Source organism: Colletotrichum abscissum (genome assembly GCF_030869225.1).
Source record: "Colletotrichum abscissum strain IMI 504890 chromosome Unknown Scaffold_5.1, whole genome shotgun sequence".
In the NCBI taxonomy this organism is placed as follows: Eukaryota; Fungi; Ascomycota; class Sordariomycetes; order Glomerellales; family Glomerellaceae; genus Colletotrichum; species Colletotrichum abscissum.
In genome coordinates, this window is record NW_026850431.1 from 286,054 (window position 1) to 310,513 (window position 24,460).

The window sequence follows — 24,460 nt, forward strand, 5'->3', positions numbered from 1 at the left end:
TTAGTTGAGGTCTACATCGTGGATAGTCCTTGTTTAGACCAACTCCCCCTTTGAGGTTTACTTTTACGGGCTATCTCAGTACCAAGTGATGTGTTATGCGATTGTGCGTCAAAACATATGGGTTGATCGCCAGTATCTAACCGCGAGGCGGGACACAACTCAGACATTATTACTTATCGATTCGTTCTAGCCAACGTGGAGCATGCTTGTTTCGTGAGGCCGCAATGCATGAAGCCCTGTCAAATGTGAGGGGGGCGGTTTAAAAGCATCAGCGTGACACGTTCATATCATGGTCACATCGCAATCCTGTCATTGATAGTACTTTGAATGCTTAATTTCATGGCTCATTACTAAATGAATAGTGTACAGTCCTGGCCCAAGGGAAAGACTCGATAAACGTGCGGCGTCCATCACCCTTGTTACCCTGGGCTTGAAGGTATCCCCTCCGAACCATGGTAATTCCCAAAGCAAAAGTCGTTAACAAAGCAAGCCGAAAACCCAAATTTTGTCATCCGTCATCATCGTGACTCAGGTGAGTCACTAGTTCCATCGTCATACGAGATGGGTATCAATTAGAAAGCGGGAAGAGCATTTACAGCTCCTGCTTGACCTTTTCCTTGGACTCGACGGCCTTCTTCTGAGCGGCATCAGCACCAAGACCGATCTGGTTGGAAACCCAGTTCCAGGTGTCCTTGACGTTCTCTGCGACCTTAGCGAAGAGAGTCTCGGAAGGAGTCGAGGTACCGTACTTGAAGTACGTGTACTGTTTGCGGGCGTAGGCGCGGAGCTCGTTGACAGTGGATCCCTGGGGAACGTTGACACCGTAGCTGTCAAGGTAGCTCTTGAGCTCGCTCTCGCTCCATGTGTCAAAGAAATTGGACTTGACCGCGTCGGTGGCCTGGGACAGGTAGCTGGTGACGGAGGCATAGGAAGTACCACCGGCAGAAGAGGCGGAGCTGTAAGCAGACTGAGCAGCGTTGACAAGCTCATCGCGAGTAGCGTCCTTCTTGTCGGCAACATTCTTGACGGCAGCGTCACTGCTGGAAGCAAGGTACTTGCGGAGGTTCTCGGTGGAGAGATCATCGTAGGTCCAGGCGCTCCAGCCAGTGGCGGCCTTGTGCTGGTTCTTGCGAACAAGGGCACGGAGCTCATCAGTCTTAGATCCCTGGGGAACGGGAACGCCACGGGAGTCGAGGTAACCCTTAAGACGGCTTTCAGACCAAGTACCAACAGCCTCATTGAAGGCCTCGGTAGCAGCGTTAGAGGCAGCGTCGGTGGCCTTGGCAGCAGCCTGGTTGACGTTGGAGGTGGCAGCACCAAAAGCACTGTTAGCCTTGCCAGCAATGTTGGAGTTGAGGAAGTCAGCACGGTGCTTGCGAACGAGAGCTCTCAGCTCGTTGGTCTTGGTGCCTTGGGGAACAGGGATGCCGTTCTTGTCAGCAAATTCCTTGAGCTGAGACTCGCTCCAGGCATCAATGACCATGTCGGTGAGAGTAGCATAGGCCTGCTGAGCAGAAGCGGAAGCGCTCGCGGCCTGCTCCTGAGCCTTGAGGGAAGCAAGACGGGAGTTGCGGCGAACAGAGGCAATCAGCTTATCGCGCTGTGTGGGAGTTAGCACATGGGCAGTGCGCGGGCATTTTGGTTGTACTCACGTTGGTGACCTGGGGAGCGGGGAATCCATGGGTATCAAGCCATTCCTTGAAGTCAGACTCTGCACGTGAGATTAGCGTGGGAAAAGCAGTGGGCAGAGAATCAATACATACCGGACCAGGTCTCATACAGCCAGTTACCAGGGTAGGAGGCGGTCTCGCCAGCCTTCTGGGCAATGGTCTCGTAGTTGGCGCGGGCCTTCTGGAGGATGCTGTCACGGTTGCGGGGCTGGGGGACTAGAATGGTGTCAGTCTCGGAAACTTGTGGCACCAAAATTTGCTGTGAACATACCGGGAATGCCGTGCTTGTCAGCAAAGGCCTTGAGTTGGCTGTCGGTCCAGCTGTCCAAGATCCAGTCCTTGACACTGAGGTAGGCGTTCTGAGCCTGGTCGCTCGTCTCGTACCAAGAGCTCTGAACCTGAGCGACAAGAGACTCCTTGTTGGCCTTGGCGGCGCCCTCGGTCTCGAGACCCTTGGCCTTCAGGTAGCTCTGAAGACGGTCGGTATCCCACGAGTTGTAGGGGGAGACAACGTAGTCGTTCCAGTTGTTCTCGATCAACTTCTCGAGATCCTTGCGGTCGGCGGGAGTAGGGTAGGGGATGTCATGGTCAGACAGCCAGCGCTCAAGCTCGGTCTCGTGCCACTTGTTGTAGGCTGCGAGTGATATTTGTCAGTTTCATATCAAACAAATCAAGACAGTGATGAATGTTGAATATGACGTACCAGCCTTGGAGAACCAAGAGCTCGCGATGGCGCCCTGGGCAGCCAGAGCCGTCAGGACGGCGGGGAGGAAACGCATGATGTTGATTTGCAATCAGTCTTCCAATGAAGAGCCAGAGATGGGGGTATCACGAAAAAAAGAGGCCCGGAAAGAACTGAGAAGATGAGGAAATCACAGAGATGTTGATGTAGAGAGGAAGAAACAGAAAGGTCAAGCTCGGGGGAGAGGTTGCCAAGGGTGTAGGTGGTTTTTGTTGTGTCGACGGGAGGCGGGATGGCAAGCTACGTGCTTGTGTGCAGGGGGGAGACGTAGGTAGACGCAATGTGGACGGGGAACCTAGATGAATGTGGAGGTGCAGGTGCAGGCAATAGGCGGGCAGGTTGACGACAGGGAGGAGATGGGAGGCGTACAGACTACCTACCTACGGAGCACAAGTGAGGAAGGGGCCTTGGGGTCAACCAAAGGAAGGCAAGCGTCAAGCTTGAAGCGTCAATTCTCACCCAATGGACCACGGATGATCTAATTCATGGTAGGAATCCATCACGTCACTGCGGTGAGGTACGATTTGGGGGAAATTGTGGCTGCATTTGTGACCTTGGGCGCCTTGGGTGCCTTCCCCGTGGATGCATCTCATCTCTCTCGTCCCGTTGCTGCGGTGGCCATGGCATTCGAGGCCTTGTGGATGGAGGAAGGAGCGGGCGGTTGTACAATACCTACCTACCTACGTATCCGTACATACGCGATACGTACTTTCTACACCTTGCCTTCGGTGCCTTCCTGGGTAAGGTGCATTGCCATACATATAAGTCGCACCTGCCTGGTTCAAGAAGCACTTGCCGCGGCCAAAGGAGTGACGAGCGAGGAGCTCCTTCTCTTTCGCAAACTTATTGCATGGTGCACCTGCCCAAGTCTTCCCTTGCCTTGCTATTCAAATTGTTTGGAGACAACCGGCCGGACGTTGAGACAATCAAACAAAACAAAGAAAGAAGAGACATATCGTATCCATACATGGCACGTCCAAGCTCCCCACGTAACTGAGCAACACCTACTTACCTTGGGGGCCAACACAGTTAGGTTGACAGGGCAGTCACGTCAATTCAATGCAATAGCACCGGCCAGGACAGGCCACATGCCACGATGATGTGCTTCAGAGACGATGACGGGAAAGGGTAACAAAAAAAGCTCTCCCCTCCTCAGCCATTCAGAGAGCTCCCTGAAGCTCATCTCTGTTCAGCATGACGTAGCTACCCCCCTGTCTAGTGGAATTCTTACGCGGTGCGGTGCGGGTTCGCTGCGGTGTCCGGGCTGTTTGGCGGTGCTTGGCTGGGCGGTACGTACCTGGTGCAACGTGCATAGCGCTGAACATTAAGGTTGCAGGTCAGTTTGGAGCCAGGACGGTGAAACCATTACTTTGATGGGAAATATGGGGGACATGTTTATGCCATTCATGCCATCAGCCTGAGATATTTGAATTGTCGTTTGGGATTATCGACTCAGGATAACTTCATTTTCATGTTCCTGTTGTTTGTGAACCAATGCTCAACACTTTTCGTGTAGACGGAGCTTGGGGAAAGGAAAGGTGAGGTGCCTTCCTGCGTCATCCTTAGCTCCAGCGGGAAGCTGCGAGCTCTGTCTTACTCCCTGCCTGCCCAATGGCTCTTGTCCAGGACCAATTGCTCCGGTGATGTCACTCTGAGCTAACCCCACGGTCACCACAACCAACGATGGGGTTTTGGAGTGTGAAAAAATCAGCCACTTCTCCGCACCGCCACCAGCTGTCACCACAAGTTCTTTCCTCATCGTGATCCTTGGCAATGGCCTAGGTACACGCACGTAGCCAGGTGGTCGTGCTTGCCCGTGGTGCTTCCCTTTCGATGATGGGACGGGCGGGGCCGGGTTGTGGGGAATATACTGCCAGCTGGCGGTCAGTGCTCTCCCACACCGCGAACTCACAAGCTTCACCGAGACTGCCAGACCGATCAAAGGCCTGGACCGGTCCATCATCGTCATTGCTGCGGCCCCCCTTTCCCTGCTGGCGCGTTTGCGGACTGGCCCTCTTTTGACAGCTGCTTCGTCTATGCTGCTTCTCAAAGATGTCAAGATGTGAATACTCCTTTTCGCATTCTTGACTTCCGAGTTGCCTGTCCGGAGATCGTGCACGGTATATTTTGGGGAGTATGTCTGTTTCTAGTGTCATTTGATGTGTAGACCTTGCGGTCTGTATCTTGAGCTATCTTTCTCAGTCATATTAGCCAGTTGACCCAAAGGCAGCGAGACCCAACGAGTTTGCGTGTCTGAGGATCTCTTATCCGGACCAGTAGGTATGGATGCGATGTTTCTGCTTCTGTTAAGTTAGTTGGTGTATACACTCTGCCCGTCTCGAGGCCTGTATAACGAGCCATTCGTCCTATCAATGTCGGGAGGCAAATCTCATGGCAGGAATCTTACCTAAGTAGCTTATCTTTCGCAAGATGAATGCATTGTGAGTAATTCCGAGCGACTTGCTGGTGAAGAAGTCGGTGAAACTCGTAGATGGGGATGCGAGCCCATGGTGTACGTATTATGTTGTGTGGAATATGGGAAGAAGGCTTAGAAGTAGAGACGGATTCGACGTTGATTCTTGCATACCTTGCCATCAAACCACAGTCAATACTGCAAATTCCTTACCACAGGGTGTAGCCGTTTGACCAGATGCTGTCGTCTACCGTGAAGCCCGTATACTTTCACACCGGTGACTGTAAATCGTCGACACAAGCTCTGGACCTTACACTTCAACGAGTTCACCGCCAACAAGGTCGACTGACTTCAACAAAACATTCATTTCCCTAGACATAGGTGTTGTACAAGCTGCTAGAAAGCAGCCTATATAGCCCTCATAGACTCCAAGCCTTTTCCGCCCCTGAACCCCCAGCCGTCTTCCCCGTCCCAGTTTATAAAACAATTGTTGCCCATGTATATCGAATCAAGAGTACCGTTACATCCTCCTCAACTCGTACAAAATATTCATGGCTCCCGAGTTCTTTCAACTCAAGAGCTCTCTCGTCAAGCAACGAAGTATCGTTGGCTTCAAACCCGCGTCCGATATGAGACGCTTAGTCGGTGACACCGGTGGGGGTGTTGCAGAGGATACCCTGGTCAAGCTGTATCATCTGTCAGTAAACACGCTCATATCATATAGATCAAGATATGGAAGAGAACTCACAAGAGGCAGAACGCAGCAGCGGGCACGCTGTCCGATGGCAGAGCAGATGGAGCTGAACTCGTCGGCCGAGGTAGGTGCCTCGGGCGGGTTGCCGCAGTCGAGGTCAGCGACGCCGAGGACGTCCGTCGCGCAGCACTGCGAGGTGCCGTAGAGGCCGGAGCAAGGGACGTAGACGGCCTGGCGCTCCTCGAGGGGCGCGGAGAGAGCGACGCCGGCGAAGAGAGCGGTGAGAGCGATGGTGAATCTCATGATGGCGGTGGGTTGGTTTGGTGTAAGTGGGTATGTAGTAGATGGGAATAGAAGAGTGATTGTTGTAAGCTGGAAATGAGGCTTGTTGGTGTGATGGAGCTGATGAGTGGAGAGAGGGAAGATGGCCATCAACGGGGACTGACGTGCTTTCTTATATAGAGATTCCAGACAAGACGTGACGACCGCAAAGACCATGAACAAGACACTCGTCTTGTCCTTCGTCACAGGCCTCCGGTCTCGATGACGATGTCTCTCTTACCAAGATTCCCCAAGCAAACGAAGCGCTCGCGCCGCCGCGACGACGGACTTCTGTCCCAATCCTTGGACAGCGTGACATCGTGATGGCCCCCTACCGCCTTAGACGGGAGGCAGCTATATCCCCTCCCCTCCCCTTACGCCCCCCTTTGATTGTGGAGTGACGAAGACGGCTTGTGTCGATCTCATGTTCGACAGGGACTCCTCACTTCACAATGTGAGGATAGGAGCTCAGGGGAGGTAGCCGGGTGTAGGGGCAAGGTGATTCTGTGGTTCGAGACGGGTGAACGGGGTATACAACCCCCTATTACTGAGGATGATGGAGGTGTGAATAGGAATACTCGGATCGGTACCTGAAATCTCCAGTGGGACTCTCGAGGGTTGCCACCCACATGTACTTTGTGTAGAGTAGGCACACACTTTTGAATCGGCTGAGGCCGCTTAGCCGTTGCCTTGGCGAGCACAGCTCTCTTCTTCATATCATAGGCCGCCGTCGTTGCCCGCAGCGGAGTGAGAACCGGAGAATGGTTCGCAGGCGGCGTGTAAGTGGTCGAGAAGACAAGCCACTGGACCGCAAGCTTATAATTCTTACCAAATGACCGCCCAACTGGCGTTCAGCAATTCGATGACAACGCCGGTGGTCTACAGCAATGGTCTTGTGAAAGGTAGATGGGAGCAGTCGTTTGTGTAGCCTCAGTCTAGGGATGACGGGGGTAATTTTGGCAGATATCGGAGTCACCGGACGACGCAGGCACAAATCAGCATCGGGCAGACCATCCCATCCCAAGACCACGACAATGGGAGACTGCCACTGTGGCACTGCGTCGTCTGCATCTGCAGATGCGCCCGTGAATTGTCCGCGACCCCGGTCTCCTCTGACGCAGGGTTCTGCTGCAAGAAGTACCAGAAGGTGGGTGTGCCCATCCGACATGAACTCCACATGGGAACAACGGTGCTCGAACGGGTTTCCTTGTTTTTTTCGCCTTCCAGAATAGTCTGTGTAAACGTCCGAATAGAGAGAGATAGGAAACGAAAAGGAATGTGGGGAATACTTGCTTGCCATGCTGCGTTGAAGCGAATACATCAGTTGATCCGTTTGACTGATACATTTTGGTCCTCTGCGTATGCCAGCGTGACATGGCGTTCAAGCCTCAAAACGAGAATGACGACGCGACGAGATATCGCTACCAAGACCCATGACTTCTTGGGCGAGGCGCCAGGGCATAAAGAATAAGGAGATGAAGCCTGACGACAGTGGTAGAACCGTGCTCCGAGCCTAAACCTCAACGATAACCTCTCGTTCCAGAACATGGCAGAGACATGAGAAAGGGGGCGTGTGGGCGTGATCTTTCATCTCGAACATGAAAGACACGGGGCTCACAAGCCACAAAGTCGCAGTCCTCATCCAGAAACAGAACCTTGTGATCTAGCAAACACCAACGCATGAGCCCCAATCTCGCATGGCAGAAAACGGCCGCCGGCCCCGGCCAGTAAGGGGCACTAGTTACTTCTCTACTCTCCTCCAGAAACAGACTCCCTGTTCCTTGCGTGCCGAGCTCGTCTGTCTGCAGCTTTCAGATGGGCGCGCAATACGTCAGGTACTCCTCTCCTACGTTACCAGATTGGGCCAAGTCGGTGATTTCTTTTCGAATCACGGTCCGGGGGATGTTGCCGTGGCTGCCTCCAGGCTCCCCTGTCTCCCAAGAAAGTGCATACATGCATTCGGGGTTTCTGCCAGAACAGGATTTCGAGAAAGAATATGGCCAGGGACGTAGGGATGAAAGGCGGTGATGGTGGAGAGCAAGGAGAAATCCGTCCTGGGGTTGCGTCGATCGCAGACGAGGATGATGGTATAGATGGGATAATACCCAACCGCTGCCTCGCCTCGCCTTGCACTACACTACACTGCATTGCAGTACCCATTGCCATGCCTCAGCACAATTGAGATCGTCACCGCGGCGGCTGTTTCCCTAGGTTGCGGTGGCGAGACAATACAAGAGAGAGGAGGCTCAGGTAAGGTAGTATTGGTACTCCATGCGCTCCATTTCAACCGGGTTCTGACCTCACTCGAATACAGCCGCTTGGAAGCTCTCGGCACGGCACCGGCAGGCAAATCAAAAGGGAGTTGAGCCAAATCATAGCATAGCGAAGGAAAGGCAACGGCCTGGGTTTCCTCCAACAAAAGAAGCACTAACAAACAGCCAAGCCGAGAAACCATCAACGTCTTGAGACGTCGTTGGTCCGCGCCTACGGGCTGCCGGGGCAGGCCATCACTTGGAGGAAAGCGGGGAGGGAAGGACAACCTATATGTGCCGCTCCCCTGCATCTTAACTGCCGGTATTCACACCACACACAACAATACACACCCCCGGAAAGAAGTCTACCATCCATGATTGGTTTTCTGGAAGGGGGAAAAGAGCGTCATTTCGGCGTATGCTGGGTGCCCATTGGTGACTAGCAACTCTAGTCCCTATGCCGCTTCGGCCTTGACCGTTGGGAAGCTGGGCAGTAAAAGACGGCTTTTTGCCTCAATTGTCTGTGTGTTGCTCTTTACTTTCTTTCCAACGGCCGACGATCCCCTCGTGTCAAACCGCAGGACAAGCGTGGCTGAGAAAGATCAGCATCGACGCCACGACTAGCTGCTTCGTTTTTTGGGAACACGCTGCATCTTGCATCCACGTCTTTTCCCCTGAGCAGCTGGACAATGGGTAAATCCTAACCCCTTTAGAGAACTGTCAAAAAACGTGTCAAGCGTTCTAACAATAGATGAAGTGTCAGGTGCCTCTGTGGAATCCAATGAAATGGGGACAACTGGGAATAAGAACACCAGCTGTGATGAAAAGACGAGATGAACGGCAGCGACTACTCGGTCGCAACAGGGAAGAAATGCATGATTTATGACGATCAACAAGAGATTTAGAAATTTAGCCGCCAGGCTTTTTCGTTCACACTCATCAAAATGTATGGACCGGTACAAAGGTACAAGGTACGTAGTGAAGTCGGACGTGGAGCCCCGGGCGGCAGATGGGGCCGGCCGCGATACTTTCCCTCTAAACCTGACTCCCGCCGGCGGCTTCTTCCCCCCAGATCGGGGGCCGAAAAGTTCATGTCTCACCTTGTAAGGCTTACCGCCAACTTTGGCCCATCACGCAATGCATCGAGCACCTTGGAAGACAATAGCGTGAACAGTAAGAAACGGCGCAAGGGGAAGGGACTTGGGGCAGAATAAGCTTCTTACTCCCATCTGGCCCAAACTTCCCTCTCCGCCAGCTTTCCGCCCCTTCAGCCGCGGTGGCGTCATCGGTCTCGCCCCCTCCCAAATCCATCCCCCCGGCCATGGTCCGAACTCTCGGTAACAGACTGAACACCCGGGCACAGCACACCGTGACACCTCTTTCCCATCTCCACGCCCGCCGCAACGGTACGGTGTCATTAACATGAGACCATGACACCCAGAAAACGCAGCGCTGAACCAGTGAGTGAGGGGAGCAAGGCAATACTCGTCAGGAGAATAACAAAAAAAAGCTCCGAGAAAGCTGCAGGCTGGAACTCTGGACCTACATTGACGCTGCCGAATTCCACACAGACACAGCCGAAGCAGCTTGCCGGTTTGCCAACTTGGACAGACAAATACATCGTCACCAAACTGGGTGACAAGTGGGCATCGCCAAAACTCGCCTCCCACGATGTCACCCCATACCCTCACCATCAACGCCCTCATACCACTTTCACAGCAAATTCACCTACCGTCGTCACCAATGCTGAGCAGAAAGCAAAAGAAGGAGCAAAAAACAAAAGCCACAAAAAGGGGAGGACGCTAGGACTTGACTTCCATCTTGAGCTCCCCTGTCCACCAGTGAACCACCCCCCAGAACCTCGAAGCGACCCCAAACCAGGCAGGGATCAGCCCTCTTCGGAGAGGAAAACCAAGGTCTGCCAGCCCTCCAAGGAACAGCTCAAATCTCCTGTTTATCTGCATTGTGCACCTAGTGTCTACGTAGAGAGTAATGTAATGAAAGCCCTAGACTTCGCACCGCCAATGATACTCTAAAGACGGCTCACGGAAGAGGCTTAGGGAACGTACTACGATGCTGAGGTAGGTATACAACGCCACACGATATAGCAGCCCGTTTGCTTTCCTATACGCGATGCTCAAGATACTCGGCTACGATGGCCGTACCTGCAACACCCTCCCACAGATTCCCAATTCCTCCTCATCAATGCCATTGACCCTCATCATTGGCCGTTCGTCCCAAAGTACTCCAAAGAACATGGATCCCAGAAACGACAACACGGATGGCACCTACGTAAGCAGCCAGATCATAGCCCTTGCTCGGGGGAGGATCGCAACTTGTGAAGAGCATGCATACCTGCAACCATCTCTCGAATGCCTGCTCACCCACAACCCTGTGCCTGTGCTGGCCTCGCAAAAGAGATCGGCCTCAGCTCGACAAGGTCCTACGACCTGCAGTAGCCTGACTTTCGATATCTTGCGAGGTGTTCCTGACAGCTTGCCGATCCCTTTGGGAGACCGTGAAGCTGAACGCGTATTTGCTTCTCGCCTCTCGGGTGCCGATCGTTGATAACTATCGTAGGCTTCAGTCAGGGTGTCAAACTTTCAGGATACTTGACCGTCTCCAAATGTGGATAGCTTCTCCCCCGTGTTCCCCTCACTCAATTCGCCACTTGGCAAGAGGCCTCACTTTCCCATGTTCAAACATCGAATTCACAAACGGCACATCCGACATGGCAAGTATCAACGGAACGCGTAATGGGACTGCTTGCTGGGATCACAATCACCCTGCTTTCCATTCCTATGGGGCCGCTTGAGTGTCCGTGGTAATCGTACAAAGTTGTTGTCTATCGCATTCGACTCCTCTATGCATTCCCGTTCCCGCCAGAAGCAATAACCCCAGATACCCAGCGGCGGCATCACCCAACACGTGATTGAATTAAGCGTAGAAGTTGACCGTCTGAAAAGAGTCAGTATGCATACAGCAACCCACGGGCAGCGGGTCTCAACACTCACGTCCTTCTTCTTGGCTTGCACCTCGGCAATGGCATCCACGTAATGCTCGTGGCTTATCTTGTTCTTGCCCATACGCAGAGCAATCATACCGGCCTCTACACAGACGGCCTTGAGCATGGCACCACCAAACTCATCCGTGCTGCGGGCCAGCTCGCCCCAGTTGACGGCGGGGTCGACCCTCATCTTGCGAGAGTGAATCTTAAGAATCTGCGCACGCGCTTCCTCGTTCGGCAGGGGGAACTCGATCTTTCGATCGAGACGACCTGATCGAAGCAGCGCAGGATCCAAGACGTCCACACGGTTGGTAGCGGCCAGCACCTTGATGCGGTCGTCTGATGCGAAACCGTCAAGCTGGTTCAGAAGTTCCAGCATAGTTCGCTGCACTTCTCTGTCACCGCTCTTCTCGCTGTCGAAACGCTTCGTACCGACGGCATCCAACTCGTCAATGAAGATAATCGCCGGGGCCTTCTCCTTTGCCAGGGCGAAGCAGTCGCGCACAAGCTTAGCACCATCTCCAATGAACATCTGGACCAACTGAGGACCGGCAAGCTTGAGGAATGTAGCGTCGGTTTGTGCTGCGCAGGCTCGGGCCAGCAGCGTCTTTCCGGTACCGGGGGGGCCGTACATCAGGGCACCTATAAGTATGGTCAGTATATCGCCTAATGAGCCTCTGGTATTCGGTCGTACCCTTTGGCGCCTTGATGCCAATCTTCTTGAACCGCTCCGCCTCCTTCATGGGCCAGACAATGGCCTCAACCAGCTCCTCAATCTGCTTGTCGAGACCACCAACGTCCGTGTACTTCTCTGTCGGCTTCTCATCGACCTCCATGGCCTTGACTCTGCTGTCATACTCGGCCGGAAGCGTGTCAAGAATGAGGTAGGAGTCCTTATTGACGCCAATCAGGTCGCCAGGCTTCAGGGTGGTGGGGTCGACCAAACCGATCAACGGAAGGAAGATGGTTTGTCTTGTGGAGGTCTTGATGACTGCGGACTTGCCCACGCGGGTGGCATCCAGATCGATGTTGGCACCCTCCTCCAATGACTCGGCAGTAGGGTCGAGATCGAGGAGTTCAACGACGTTGCCGACAAGGTAGGGTAATTGCCTGTAAGATGGATTATGTCAGTCGTCCATTCCGTCATCGTTGGTCGGGGGTGAGGGAGGGAAGTAAGTAGCATACCGGTTGTTAGCAATCTTGTCGAGGTTCTCCTTGATCTTCTCCCCCATAGTCGCCTTCTCGTGCGTCAACCGTTGCAGTTCGCTGCGCATGATTCTGGAGTCGTTCTCGAGTAGCCGTTTGCGTGTCTGAATGTCCTGCGTGCTGAGGTTCAGGATCTCGTCGTCAAGGATGTCTTCCTCCTTCTCAGCATCCTCCATATCGGCATCACCATCGTTGGTGGGCTTCTTCTCCTTCTTGTCCTTGTCGCCCTCGTCTCTCTTGTCGTTCTTGTCCTGACGATCGAGGTCGTCGAGCTCTTCAAGGGTCGACATGGTGGCGGGGTGTGTGTGGGGGACGGGAGGGGGATATTAAAGGTAGATGTTCGTCAAAGATACAATTCGCCGTTTCTATCGTCAAAGCGTGAGAGGGATTGGTGATGGGGCCGGGTCGGGTCGATACCGGTGTGTCGTCGTGGGTTTGTGATGGAGCAGAAAGGGACAGCTTCGGAGCTGCGTGGGTGAGGTACTGGGCAGTGAGGCTCGAGCTGGACCTCAAGGCAAGCAACAGTCGCGTAATCAGCCTGGTGTTGCCCTGTGCGTCAAATGGCCAGGCCGGAAAGCGCTAGGAGGAAAGTCCGACCGCATCCGGCTACAGTGCTTCTGACTGTGCAGAAACATACCTGTACACGGTACGATATTACTAAGTACATCTCACTTCATCGACGAGATATTACCAGAACTACTTCACCAAGCCATGCTGTCATCTGATATCATGGCACATTGAACTCATTTCTCTTTTCATTCAAACAGACAACATGGTACATCTATGAGACAACAAGACCAGCTGGCCTAGGTCGAGATGCGTCTCTCTCTCTCCGACTGATTAAAAGGGTATATGATATGTACAACAATAAGTCATCAAGGCACTTCCCTCGCCATCTTACAACACAGTAATTACATTCCTTCAGGCTTCTCGTCGAGTCGTCAAATTTCATTCGTCGTCGAGAATCCGGCTGGCCAGGGCGCCAAGTACGGGAACCTCGAATCTAGTACACATGGTCAGCACAATGTGCCCTTAGCAACGGGCTCATTCTCCGCTCCACCAACAAACATACCTATCTAGCGTATCCGCATCTTGGTACGCCTTCAACGCCAGCCACACCATGACAAACAGGTCGCCGATGAAGAAGAACCAGCTCAGGAACTTGGACCATGAGAGGAACACCAGGTGGAAGATCATGACGGCCGTGAACAGCAGTGCCGACTGCCATGCGTGAAACCTGCTTGATGTCAGCGACCCGAAATAACGAGCAATATGCCTCGCTCGTAGAGAGGCCGTCGCATTATTGTCAGAGCCTCGACAGCCCCAGAACAACACCCCACGTACCTCACATAATCACTATTCCGCTCCCCAATCAACAGCAATATCGCACCCAGCGGCGGAAACGCCAGATACGCCAACGCAGCCTCGTAATCCAGCCTGATCCCCAGGCTCGTATCGAACTCGCTCACGCCCTCCCGGTGCGCGTCCGCCGTGGGATAGGACCCTGGCAGGTTCGGCTGCCATCCGCGCTGCGGTTGCGGGTGTTGCAGGGGCGGGGGTGACGGCTGGCCGTACGGCGAAAAGGGTCTTCGAATATCGGCCGAGGCGCGCGGCGACGCGAGAGGCGGGGAGAGGGCTCGTTCGCGCTCCGGTGGGGAGGATTGGTAGGGAGCAAAGTCCATGATGTATGTTTTTGGTTCTGTTGTTGTGGTATGGATGGGAGCTGGAAGGGATCGCGGGGTTTCGCAGGGCTAGGCAGAGGTTCGGAGGAAAGGCTTCGATGTTGTACCAGGCGATTGCGGGGTTCTTGAAACAGATTCGTACGCTGATGTTGTCGTGGTGTTGTTCGTCAGACGTGGTGAAGCTGTTGAAGTCCGATGTTCGAGGTACGTCAGCTTAGGGACTTTTGGGAGCTCAGAAACGCGCAATGCCATGGCGTCAGGTACTGCGTGGAGGTAGCTGGAGCACACCTGGAACTCGCGCTCCAGGCTTAATTAGGGGTCTTTTTCCGGTTCGGCGGCGCGTTCATGCAGGTCACCTGCAGCGGTCGCTGTTAGTGGCTCTCGCCCCGCCTTTTGCCGGCCCGGTCAGAACGAACCGTCCACCTCACTCTTTCGTCTTCAGGGCTCTTGTCGAACTTACTCTAGACTGAGGCGGCTGAGACGAACTATAAGTCTGTTAGTCTCGAATATTATTCAATACAATATGTGCCACTAGAATGTCTAATGGTCAGTCACAGAACTCAACAAGGCTGTGGTGTCTCAAATTGTCTCGAGGAGGCTTGCTAAATGTTGCTAACGTCGCCTCCGGCCGTTTTGAACGGTCCTGTACGGCGGTCCATTCAGGGTTCTCGGTCTCCGTTAAAGAAACGGCGCGACGCTTATCGGTGCTTAGAGAAACCATGAAGAGCACTTCACTTTCGTCAAGGGAATCATGACTTGGCAGTAATTCACATGCAACTCTGCTGACTACAGTCATACCCAACTTCAATGCCATGAACAAATAGTTTAGCTCTATAGTAGAGATCCGTATCCCGTGATAATACAGACTTTTACAGCACTATCATACACCATCCTCCCAAGCAACCCTCTACTCGGACTTTGTCTCCTCCGCGCTCGCACTCTCCTTAGGCTTCCCCTCATCCTCCAACTGCGTCCTCCGGCCCTCCAACGCCAGCCAAAGGCTCTTGCTTCCGCCCTCAAGGGCAGTAGTAAGACCCAACCCAGCGCTCTGGAGCATATGCACGAGCTGCGCCCGCAGGCCATCGAGACCGCCCTCAATACCACCAACCCACTTGACGCCATCAACATCAAACACATCGCCCTCGACTCGTCCACCGACAAGCAGCAGCTTCTGCAGTGCGCTCTGGCACAGGGGCTCGTAGTACCCCGGGTTCTTCTTCCTCGGCGGCGCCGCAAACTTGCCCGGGCTCGGCGCCAGAATCTTGAGCGCGGCCGCGAGGTGCGCGGGCGAGACGGCGGGGAAGACCAGCGCCGCCGTAGGACCGCATAGCAGCGGCGAGATCTGCGCGTAGGCCGAGTCCTCGGGGACCTCGAAATCCTTCATCGCCTCGTAGGCGGCCATACTCAGATCGTGTACCAAGGGCCCGCGGGGTCCCGTCCGCGTGCCGGCCTTGGCCTTGGCGACCTCGGGGTCGTAGAACTCGGCCAGCTTGAGCGCGACGTTGAACATGCGCGTGCGCAGGACCTGGAGGTGGACCTCACGGCCATCGAGGGGGCTGTTGGTGCCCGCGGGCGTGGCAGCGATGAGGGCGCTGTTGAGCTCGCGGCGGACGGCGGACCATTCGTCTGCCGTCAGGTTGCTGTGCTGGAAGAAGAGGATCAGGGGCGTCGTGCGGAGGAGGGAGGTGTAGGTCCTGATGAGCTGGGACTTGCGGGTTTCGGGGGGGCGGGCGGAGGGAGGCTTCGTTGCGGGAACGTAGTCGGCGGGGAGACGGAGGCTTGCGGCGGCCGGGGCGGCGAGGAAGGAGGTCGTGGTGGTGAAGGATCGTGTGATTGGGGTTGAAGTCGTCGCCAGCCTGCGCAGGGCGCGCGCGGCCTGTTGTGGTAACCTTGGTGGCATCCTGGGGGAGCTCGTTAGCATCGATCCAAATGGCAAGTCTGCAATGCTCGTCTGAGGGGTTATGTACGTGTCTGGAGAGCAGGAGATGTCTGTCCTGTCGGCGTGATGGGGGTGCACCTGGTGATGGGAAAAAGTTGCTGGAGCTCCCGAGCTTCAATCGCCAGTCGGACAAATTTCATATGGCCCGTGCACCACATCGACGGTAAGCACTCATTGGCCAATCACAGCGATTCGTTTGACGACGCTTCACCATGTCAACTTCAGCTTCACTCAATTCCTCACCAGACGGGAAATCAGATTCAGTTTCTCCTTTTCCATTTACCAAGCTCAAGGGTATTTCGTAAAGTCACAAAAAGACCGTTTCCTTCCTACCGAAAGCGCGCTTTCCAAGTCCCATTCCCTACCATGCCATACCTAGTAGGGACTGTATCTCAAGTACTAGAAAGAAACGAACGGAGCTCATCTTACGAACTGCCTCACTTCTTGTCCCCGGCTTGCTCCTCAAGCTCCTTTCGCAGCTGCTTGATCGATGCAGCGTTATGGGGAGACTCGATCATTGATCCAATCTCCAAGAACTCTTGCGCATCCTCCACCGACAAGGTCTGCAGGTACTTGGCGAGGCCGTCGGACGACGCCATTTTACTAAGCAGCTGATTAGGCGTCGCCGCATTCGAATTAATGTAGTCGGTGACGATGCCCTTGCACTGCTCGAAGAACTTTTGAGATGAACCCTTGGAGATGCCATGCCACAGGAGCCAGGGCGTAGAAATCTCGCGAAGCTCGTCCAACGAGTGCGTGGTGCAGATGTTGTAGTGCTTGGCCATGCGAGGACCAAGGAGCCCGACCGAGTCAAACTTGACCTTCTGACCGTGTTTGATCAACCGGTCGACCCAAAGGGCAACGAGGCGGATGGTCTCGGACCCCGCGGGCAGCAGCTGGTTTTGCTCGCTGAGCTCACCCTTGACAATGACATCGAACACACGCCGATCCATCCAGATCTTCTCGTAGACATCGCACTCCTTCTGACAGTTGGTGACGCCAATGGCAAACTCGTGAGAGTACGGGTTCGGGTCGTGGACAAGGTACTGCCGGAAGAGTCTCTCCTCGCGCAGACGAGTGGTGGCCTCCCTGAAGATGTCGTCCGAGTGGACCATGAACATGTAAGTCCTCTCCCTGAACAATTGCTCCTTCAGATGCGACAAGGCAAAGGGTCCGGGAACATTGGGCCACTTGGCGGCGATGTACGTCTTGATGCACGATCTCCAAGTGTAGGCGACCTCATCACGGCAAGAGACGAGACCTTGCTGCTCGCGGGGAAACCAGTGAGGCGTCATGTCCGTGACAACCGTTGAGCCAACGCAGTACGCAAGTCTGTATCATTCCCTAGTTAGCCTCATCTTCGCCAATGGGATCGTGTCTACCTTGGAGGAGTACCTAGACTTGACCCATACCTCGCCCGGGAGGAGGATCTCGTTAAAGCCGAACTTGGCTCCAAGAAGGTCGATGATGAACAAGTCGTCGCTTCCCTTCAGCCGACAATTGAGAACGGGATGAGGCCAGAACATCGGATCCTTGCCCTTGGCAGTGTTGATGGCGGGGCCTTCGCGGCACCGATCAGCGGCAAGAGAGGTAATACTGTTGGCATTGCGCAGGAACATCTGCATCTCAACCACATCGTCACAGAGCGCTATCGCCATCGGTTAGTTCATACTGCTGTTCGTCTTCCGAATGAGATGAACGGGAGAAAAAGACGCTGGGAGGACATAGGCCTGAGAGCGATACTTACGGCTGACGATTTGGCGAATGATAGTCTGAAGGTGGTAGTAGAGGTTGTCACCAGCATCCCAAGCCAATGCTCTCGCGCGGTCCTCATTCCTCTTGTCCGCCAAGTACGACTTGCCGAGAGGGAACACCTGCTCCCCCACCCAAGGTCCAACAGCACACGCAGCCGGGGTGACGGCGAAGCGGGGGACGCTGTTGAGGTCGAGCGCCTTGGTCTTGTTATCACGGACCTCGATCGGGGAGATATCAACGGCCTGGCCGGAAAAAGTCGCGGCCATGAACTTGTCCGCGATGCCCTTCAGAATCCAGACGGCTCGGATGAAGTGCTTGTGACGCTGACACTCCTCAAAGTGCGTCTTCCAATCCTTCTTCTGGCACTTCGGGCCGCAGTAAGTTCGACGAAGGTGCGGAAACCACTCGACGTAGCAGCCGCTGCAGTGGTGCATGGGCTTTTTCGCTCCACAGCGAGAGATCTTGCGCTCGTGACCGCAGGTAACACACTTCTCGATGCTCAATAGCTCGTTCAAGTCACACTTGCTGCCCAGACGGACCTTGATGTCGGCATCCTCGTCTTTTCTTCCACGATGAATCCAGCGGGCATACTTCAACCACTTATGCTTCTGAACGTATGCCTCTCCGGGACAGGGGCCACCATCAACAGCTTCGCAAAGGTGGTTTGGCTTGACAGGGGCAGGATTATCGACAATCTCAGAGTTGTGGTATAAGGCAATCTCGCCGAGAAGCTGGGTGAAGGAGCATCGAATAGACAAGTCGGATCTATCCCAGAGAGAGAAGGCGAAGCGCCCGGCCCACCACAAGTCAGAGGCAGCCTTGTCGTCGGATTTGGCGATGATATCCTCGATGCTGGAGTTGGCATAAGGCCAGAGGGCCAGGGCGAAACGGCGGTTATAATCTGCAGACTTGTTGCTTCCCTTGAAGCCTGCGTCATCTTCCTGGATTTGCGGCAGAGCCGAGAAGAGGTAGTTCACTGGGTCGCCGGGCAAGCTATCATACCGCTCGGAACGATCGAAATAAGAAGGAAGATCTTCCTGGAAGAGGATATAGTCGAGCTCGGGAAGGCCTCTGCGAGTGGCACCAGCTGCACTTTTTTCACCCTTGGGCTGCGACGAAGATTAGTCTGATAAATAGGAAATGAGGTGTTGGGGTGGAAGGGAAACTTGAGAGATGACATACTATGGGACCAGATGCGTTCATCAGGCGGAGGAAATGGTTTCGGCCGGTCGATGGGAAGCAGCTGCGCTTTGTGTCCTTGTAAAGTCCCTGCTCTGACTTCTCGGCCTCCATGAGGATGGTATCAATGCTCTTTGCGGCACTGAGGCAAGAGTCGCTCGTAAGATAAGTGATGATGGGTTGAGGAACGAATGTCTCGAAGAAGTGGACGAGGCAGGCCAGGGGGAACAGGCAGTTGCTCTTCGGAAAGTTGAGAAACGCGAAGACGATGCCAGCTGCAGGATCCTCCTCCTTGGATTGATTGACGATGAGATCGAGGAGTTTGGCGAATTCTTCGGGGTGAGTGATGGGAGTGGAAGTAACGAGCTGGCAGCAGAATGATTCGGGTTCCTTCCTTGCCGGTCCGCCGTCGTCGCCTGAGCCTGAGGCGCGAGGAAATTCCTGGAGGCAGGAGGACGCCATCTTGGGATCTCTTTTTCTCGGCTTCTGCTTCAGATGAGAGCCCTCGCTGGGTGGCTGTGGTGATGGATGGGCTGCAACTTTTGGAGTTTCTCTTTTCCAGCAATGTCGAGAAAAAAAAGAGGATGTCGTGGAGGAAAGGTTTGTTTGTATTCTTCAACAGCAAGAGAGTTCTATTTTGTTTCTGAGCAACAGCCCGCCCCTTCGTCTCGAAGAAGTCGCATGCCCCAAGGCCCGCGGCTGAGAGGAAGTGTGGCTTGAATCCTGTGATGCGGGTCACTCCAGGTCCATCTGTGTGAAGGGAGGCGCTTCCAGGAGATCCTCAGTTCAAAGTATCAACGAGGAGCAGCTCCTTTGCTTGCTACTTCCACCTCTCGACCATAGAAGCTTCTCGTTATCCTTGTACCTACCCTACGCTCCTTGGCAGGAAAAAGGGTAAATAACAAAGAGACGACCAACAGGGGTGATTTCTAATAGTCAAACACAACAAGGTGAAGGTTGTCTGGACAAAGGTAAACCCAATCAACCTCACGAATCAATATAGCTTGTTGAAGATTACGATGCAAGTTGGGTGTTGACAAACTTGTTTGTCTCCTCATATGAAGGCAGTATTCTGTTATCCACTAGAGACGTTGCAAAAGCAACACTATCTGCCTTTTCAAGGAAGTCAACTAATGTCTACAATCCCAAAGTACCTCATAGCTCTAGAGATACGTCCAACCCAGGCGCTCTTGGCCAATTTGGCCACCAATGTGGCTTGTACTGTCCCACACCTTCATAGACCACCGCATCGGAAACATTGTTCCCTCCTGGATCAGCTTCCAATCTCCTATCTCTGTCAATATTGTTAGCATCTTCGAGGGCAGAAAGAAAGGCAACCTTACAGCTGGTCCAGGGACGGTGACGATCCCACCAGAGCACCCAAGCCTTGTCCTGCTCTGCCTGCACCTCAGTCTTCAGAGTCGAGAAACCCTTGCCAATGGATTGTCGATAGGTCTCGAGAATGGTCCGATACATATCGAGAGCATCGTACAAAGGCCAGTCCCAAGGATATCCTTGCTTGATCTGGTGCTGTCTCCATGCCTCGAGGTGCATGATGAACTGAAGAATAAGACGCCATGGGGCAACAGCAGAGTCCGAACGCGAGAGCTCTTTGTCCATCTCGCTGTGAAGCCTCTTGATATTGTGCGGATGCATTACGGGAAAGTTCTTGGTGCGCATGTCGGTGAAATAAATCGCTGCTGCTTGATAGTCTCCCCTGTCCCACCCCCCAGCGGCACCCTGCAGATGGTTGAAGCGAATGAGAAACTGGCCAACGGCGTTCCTGACAGGAGGCGATGTTGCAAACGAAACCCGGCTATGGGGCTCCGCCATGTAGTTCCAGTTCTGAGAGCCAAAGGCGTTAAGAAGATCCTTCAGAATGTCACAGTCTCTTCCTGAATCAAGAGGGGTGATGACGTATCCGGTTCCCCATGACAGAAGGAAATTGTATCGACAGGCACCGTTGTCGCAACCTGGGAAGCCGCACCAGCGCCATTCGGGGTCCGGAGCCTTGCCGGCATGTTCCCTGAGGTCGCGCACGCGGTAGTTGGATCGGACGGAGCGGGATCGGAGTAGCTGTCGATAGTATTGCTCGTTAGCCAAAGCTTTGTCCTGCTTGGAAATACGGTTGGAGTGCAGAACCTGTTCGCGAAGATCTCCAGTCGATAAGCCAATTCGGTGAGGGGTTCTTCGCGAGGGGCCGGCTTCCGAGGACATCGTGTTCACGCCGCTCAAGGTTCGAGCTGGGCGACCTTCCGCGTCAATCGGCTTCCGAGCCGCCGAGTCGAAAATTTGGGATGCTGAGGACGTGGGCTCAGATTGATGGAGTGCCTCCTGGGACGTTGGGGCTGGGCGTGGTCTAGGGATAGTCGCAGACAATGCGGGACGTAGCCAGCTCTCTAATTCAGGGTGCAAGGTGCGGTGATGAAGAGCTGGTAGAGACCGATCGGGTGAGGTTTTAATATCGATGGGCTCAGATGTGGCATCGGAGGAGCTGTCAGAGTTCCAAAGTATCGCCCAGCCGGTGGACATTGGGGAAGCTGGGTTATTGATGACAGTTAGGGGATGGTCGCGTTCGGCGTTGTTTACTTCGGTAGTCTCAGGGAAGACGTAGTCGTCTTCGTCACTGTTGGGCTGCACCATTGTGGACGGCCTGGTTCTCGAATTTGGGAATACGTCTTACAAGAGTAGCAAGTCCACTTAACGTTCCCAAACCAGTTCCGAGTGGAGGGTTGCTCTATATAGTACTCGGTATACAATCAAGCCATGTTCAAAATCCCCCCAGAAGCCATAGGAAGCTTCAAGACAGCAAATGAGACAGGCAGCTATGATTAGGAAAGGCATATATCAGACAACAGACAAAGGGGCCTACACTGTGTCCCGTAATTCTTTGAGCAGCCTTGTTGTCTAACAACACCAAGCATAAGCCCTTTGTGGTTTGTCGTCTCAAATCAATGTCAGCTAAGGGTCTAGGGTCTCTAGTACAAGGTCGCCAGGCTAGTGAGCAAGGTAAAGTCAATCCTTCTGACATCATGTTTAGATATCCTACAAACTCGGCATGCCTCAATTCTCTCACCTTCTGAAGATAACTTACGTGATCTGTACCTTGAACTCTCTTGATAGAGACAACAGAGTGCGTCGACGTCAGCTGTAGAGTATGAAGAAGAACATGCTTACATGCTTTTCTGCTTGTCTGCCTGGTCCCTTGAGATACGACGCCCGGTGTATCAAATTGAGACCGAAGAAATACATAATCCGCAGAGACGACAGTGGGCAAAACTAAAGTAGTGCACATGGGGTAGAAGTTCTAGAAAGCCTAGGAGGAGTAGATAGGCAAGGCTTTTCCACAACAGCTATTCAGAGATTGAGATCACATACAATCTCCGGCCTCTTGTAGCCGTCACTAAGCTTGCGGATTCTCAAGTAAACAGGGAATAATCCCTCTACGTTCTAGAATGATTAAAAGTCAAATCAATTAAACTCCAGAAGCTCGAATGCTTAAACCATTGTCAAGAAGCATTAGGATAGCCTTCCACTCAATCTAAGTCCGCATCAACGACCTTGATCCAATCCTTCTCATCCTCCTCACTTTCGTCACCATTTGCGGCGTCGGTATCCTTCGCAAGTACACGCTGGCGTCGATCGGATTCTTTAGCTGACTCCTCGGTACGGTGAGATCGAGCTTCGTAGTTGGCAACGAGCTCCTTTACACGACCGCCGCCGAAGGAACCAGTGTGTTGGAGGCGGAACTTACCAGATTTGGAACGAGAGTGGGACTCAACAGAGGCATCGTTATTACGCTGAATCAACTGGGCCTTGATCTCCTCAGTCTTCGATCGCTGAGTGGCTTTGGGCTTCTCTGGTTGGGGATCTGAGAAATCGGCAGGTGCGTCAGAGGGGCGGTTGTCTTCTAGGTGTTGGAAGACGCGCTCGGCGTATTCAGCGGCTGATGAAGAGTCTTCGGCATGAGGCGCCATTTTGAGGATGTATGCGACAGTTGAGAAGTTATGGGCTCTAAGTGAGAGTCACGGTGATTGAAGTAACTTCTGTAAGGAGGCGATGTTGATGTTATTCAAGTAGGGAGATATTTCATGTAGGAAGCTGCTAAAATTATGTAAATTGTCGAGTTCAATTTCTATCATGTAGTTCAAATTGACTGAGGGACACTAGCATTCATGGTAATGGACTAGACTTTGAAGATATCATACAAATACTTTGTGACAGTTGGATGTGAGACAATGCTCTCTGATCATGGCCCTTGTAGAAAGACCTGTCTGCACAGATTCAGAACTTTCGTGGAGAAAGCTCATTAGTGTTCTTTGTTAACCGTTTCTGCATCACAAGAAACTTGTGTCGCAATGCGAGGATTTCACCTTTTTCAGTTCGAATATCATGCTCGCTTTCATGTGGCCGAAGACAAAGGAATGGTTCATTGCAGTTTTCTTGACAGCCTAAGCAAAAGGATCCATCGTGATACCTTGCCAAATCCAGGAGCTAAAAGCCTTTGAATGCCGGTCTTAGGGACCGAATATTACTCCATGTGCCTTTGAATGCTCGAAAGGTTCGCATCAAACTGATACTGTGTGAGGAGAGCCCTCGTCCGGTGTTGGCTTCAGACAATACAGTCTTCGCTTTGAAAGAGGTTCTCATACTAGCTGTGGTAGAACGAGAAATTGACAGCCTCTACTTGTCAGATTCGGCCTGCAAAGGTACTCATGACGGATAGAGCAGTTCTCATCTCAACTGCATGTTTAGTTTCGACTTGACTGAAGATGTGACGGATAATAGCCTACTTTAGCGCCCGACTAATGAAACAGCCACATCGTGTGCCATTCTTTTTACCTACCTTTAGAGTTATAGTACCTATGGCTTCAAATCAGCCGTGGCGCAAAGCTAGGCCGAGATGCTATACCAGGTAGCTCAATTATTCCGAGTCAGCCTTGAAATATGCCCACGCTATCATGACCGATCGCTGGTCACACAAAACGGCCGTTCACGCTACTAGCCATGCTCATGGCCTTTTCACATTTACAGTGACGATTCTAGTCCTCAATTAGCATAGCCGGGTGACTTTAGGCTAGGTGTTGGCGGATCAGGCACCGGTTTAGGTGGTGCATAAATGACACCTTTAGGGTTCTTCGTTTCTCGCCGCATTGTGGTCCTGGTGGTATAGTTCTCGCCCGAATTATAGAAACATCATTCCTGAAGCAAGTAGGAGATAATACGTCATTACTTGGGCTTGCAGTGATACAGAAGCATGTGAGTTCCAGCTCGTCATAACCAGCAGCAATTTTACTTCTGACTGTTCAGTCGAGCCTATGCTGATGGCGGTCCTCACTCCCTGGGGCAAAGTAGGCTGCCAGATAGTAAGACCAGACCCATGAGCTAGGATAGCCTGATGTATACTGCCTCAGAAATTGTTATCGGGTGAAGCCTGTGCAATGCATACCTTCGGGCTGCAGGGCGAGGAGAGATGGTGCCTCATTTAGAGTTGAGGCCTACAGCTATTCTGGACCAATGACATGGATGGTCCAGCAGAACTCAATTGCCAATTCATTGAGCACTTGCCGCTTTCTGAACGCACTCTTGAGCATAAAACG

The 24,460-nt window shown here is 53.2% G+C and overlaps 8 protein-coding genes across 8 annotated transcripts; all 8 read right to left on the bottom strand.

Moving 5' to 3' along the window:
• Positions 1-592: 592 nt before the first annotated feature.
• CABS01_02600 (uncharacterized protein) lies at positions 593-2,449 on the bottom strand (the record flags this gene model as incomplete). Its single annotated transcript, XM_060535978.1, has 5 exons — positions 593-1,600; positions 1,653-1,711; positions 1,764-1,886; positions 1,942-2,304; positions 2,374-2,449. The coding sequence occupies 5 exons, from the start codon at positions 2,447-2,449 to the stop codon at positions 593-595; spliced, it is 1,629 nt and encodes a 542-aa protein (XP_060393890.1).
• A 3,014-nt stretch (positions 2,450-5,463) lies between these two features.
• On the bottom strand, positions 5,464-5,822 carry CABS01_02601 (fungal hydrophobin; the record flags this gene model as incomplete). The annotated part of the gene is made up of 2 exons (XM_060535979.1): positions 5,464-5,511; positions 5,574-5,822. The coding sequence occupies 2 exons, from the start codon at positions 5,820-5,822 to the stop codon at positions 5,464-5,466; spliced, it is 297 nt and encodes a 98-aa protein (XP_060393891.1).
• A 5,207-nt stretch (positions 5,823-11,029) lies between these two features.
• Positions 11,030-12,595, bottom strand: CABS01_02602 (26S proteasome subunit P45 family protein; the record flags this gene model as incomplete). The annotated part of the gene is made up of 4 exons (XM_060535980.1): positions 11,030-11,050; positions 11,107-11,741; positions 11,794-12,209; positions 12,285-12,595. The coding sequence occupies 4 exons, from the start codon at positions 12,593-12,595 to the stop codon at positions 11,030-11,032; spliced, it is 1,383 nt and encodes a 460-aa protein (XP_060393892.1).
• Positions 12,596-13,253: 658 nt separating this feature from the next.
• On the bottom strand, positions 13,254-13,987 carry CABS01_02603 (uncharacterized protein; the record flags this gene model as incomplete). The annotated part of the gene is made up of 3 exons (XM_060535981.1): positions 13,254-13,308; positions 13,378-13,542; positions 13,650-13,987. 3 exons carry the CDS (start codon positions 13,985-13,987, stop codon positions 13,254-13,256), a joined length of 558 nt encoding a protein of 185 aa, XP_060393893.1.
• A 907-nt stretch (positions 13,988-14,894) lies between these two features.
• On the bottom strand, positions 14,895-15,887 carry CABS01_02604 (uncharacterized protein; the record flags this gene model as incomplete). Its single annotated transcript, XM_060535982.1, has 1 exon — positions 14,895-15,887. The coding sequence occupies one exon, from the start codon at positions 15,885-15,887 to the stop codon at positions 14,895-14,897; it is 993 nt and encodes a 330-aa protein (XP_060393894.1).
• A 476-nt stretch (positions 15,888-16,363) lies between these two features.
• On the bottom strand, positions 16,364-19,322 carry CABS01_02605 (MYND finger; the record flags this gene model as incomplete). The annotated part of the gene is made up of 4 exons (XM_060535983.1): positions 16,364-17,258; positions 17,322-17,574; positions 17,674-18,790; positions 18,864-19,322. The coding sequence occupies 4 exons, from the start codon at positions 19,320-19,322 to the stop codon at positions 16,364-16,366; spliced, it is 2,724 nt and encodes a 907-aa protein (XP_060393895.1).
• A 701-nt stretch (positions 19,323-20,023) lies between these two features.
• CABS01_02606 (uncharacterized protein) lies at positions 20,024-21,503 on the bottom strand (the record flags this gene model as incomplete). The annotated part of the gene is made up of 2 exons (XM_060535984.1): positions 20,024-20,154; positions 20,225-21,503. 2 exons carry the CDS (start codon positions 21,501-21,503, stop codon positions 20,024-20,026), a joined length of 1,410 nt encoding a protein of 469 aa, XP_060393896.1.
• Positions 21,504-22,396: 893 nt separating this feature from the next.
• On the bottom strand, positions 22,397-22,837 carry CABS01_02607 (uncharacterized protein; the record flags this gene model as incomplete). The annotated part of the gene is made up of 1 exon (XM_060535985.1): positions 22,397-22,837. The coding sequence occupies one exon, from the start codon at positions 22,835-22,837 to the stop codon at positions 22,397-22,399; it is 441 nt and encodes a 146-aa protein (XP_060393897.1).
• Between the last annotated feature and the right edge of the window lie 1,623 nt (positions 22,838-24,460).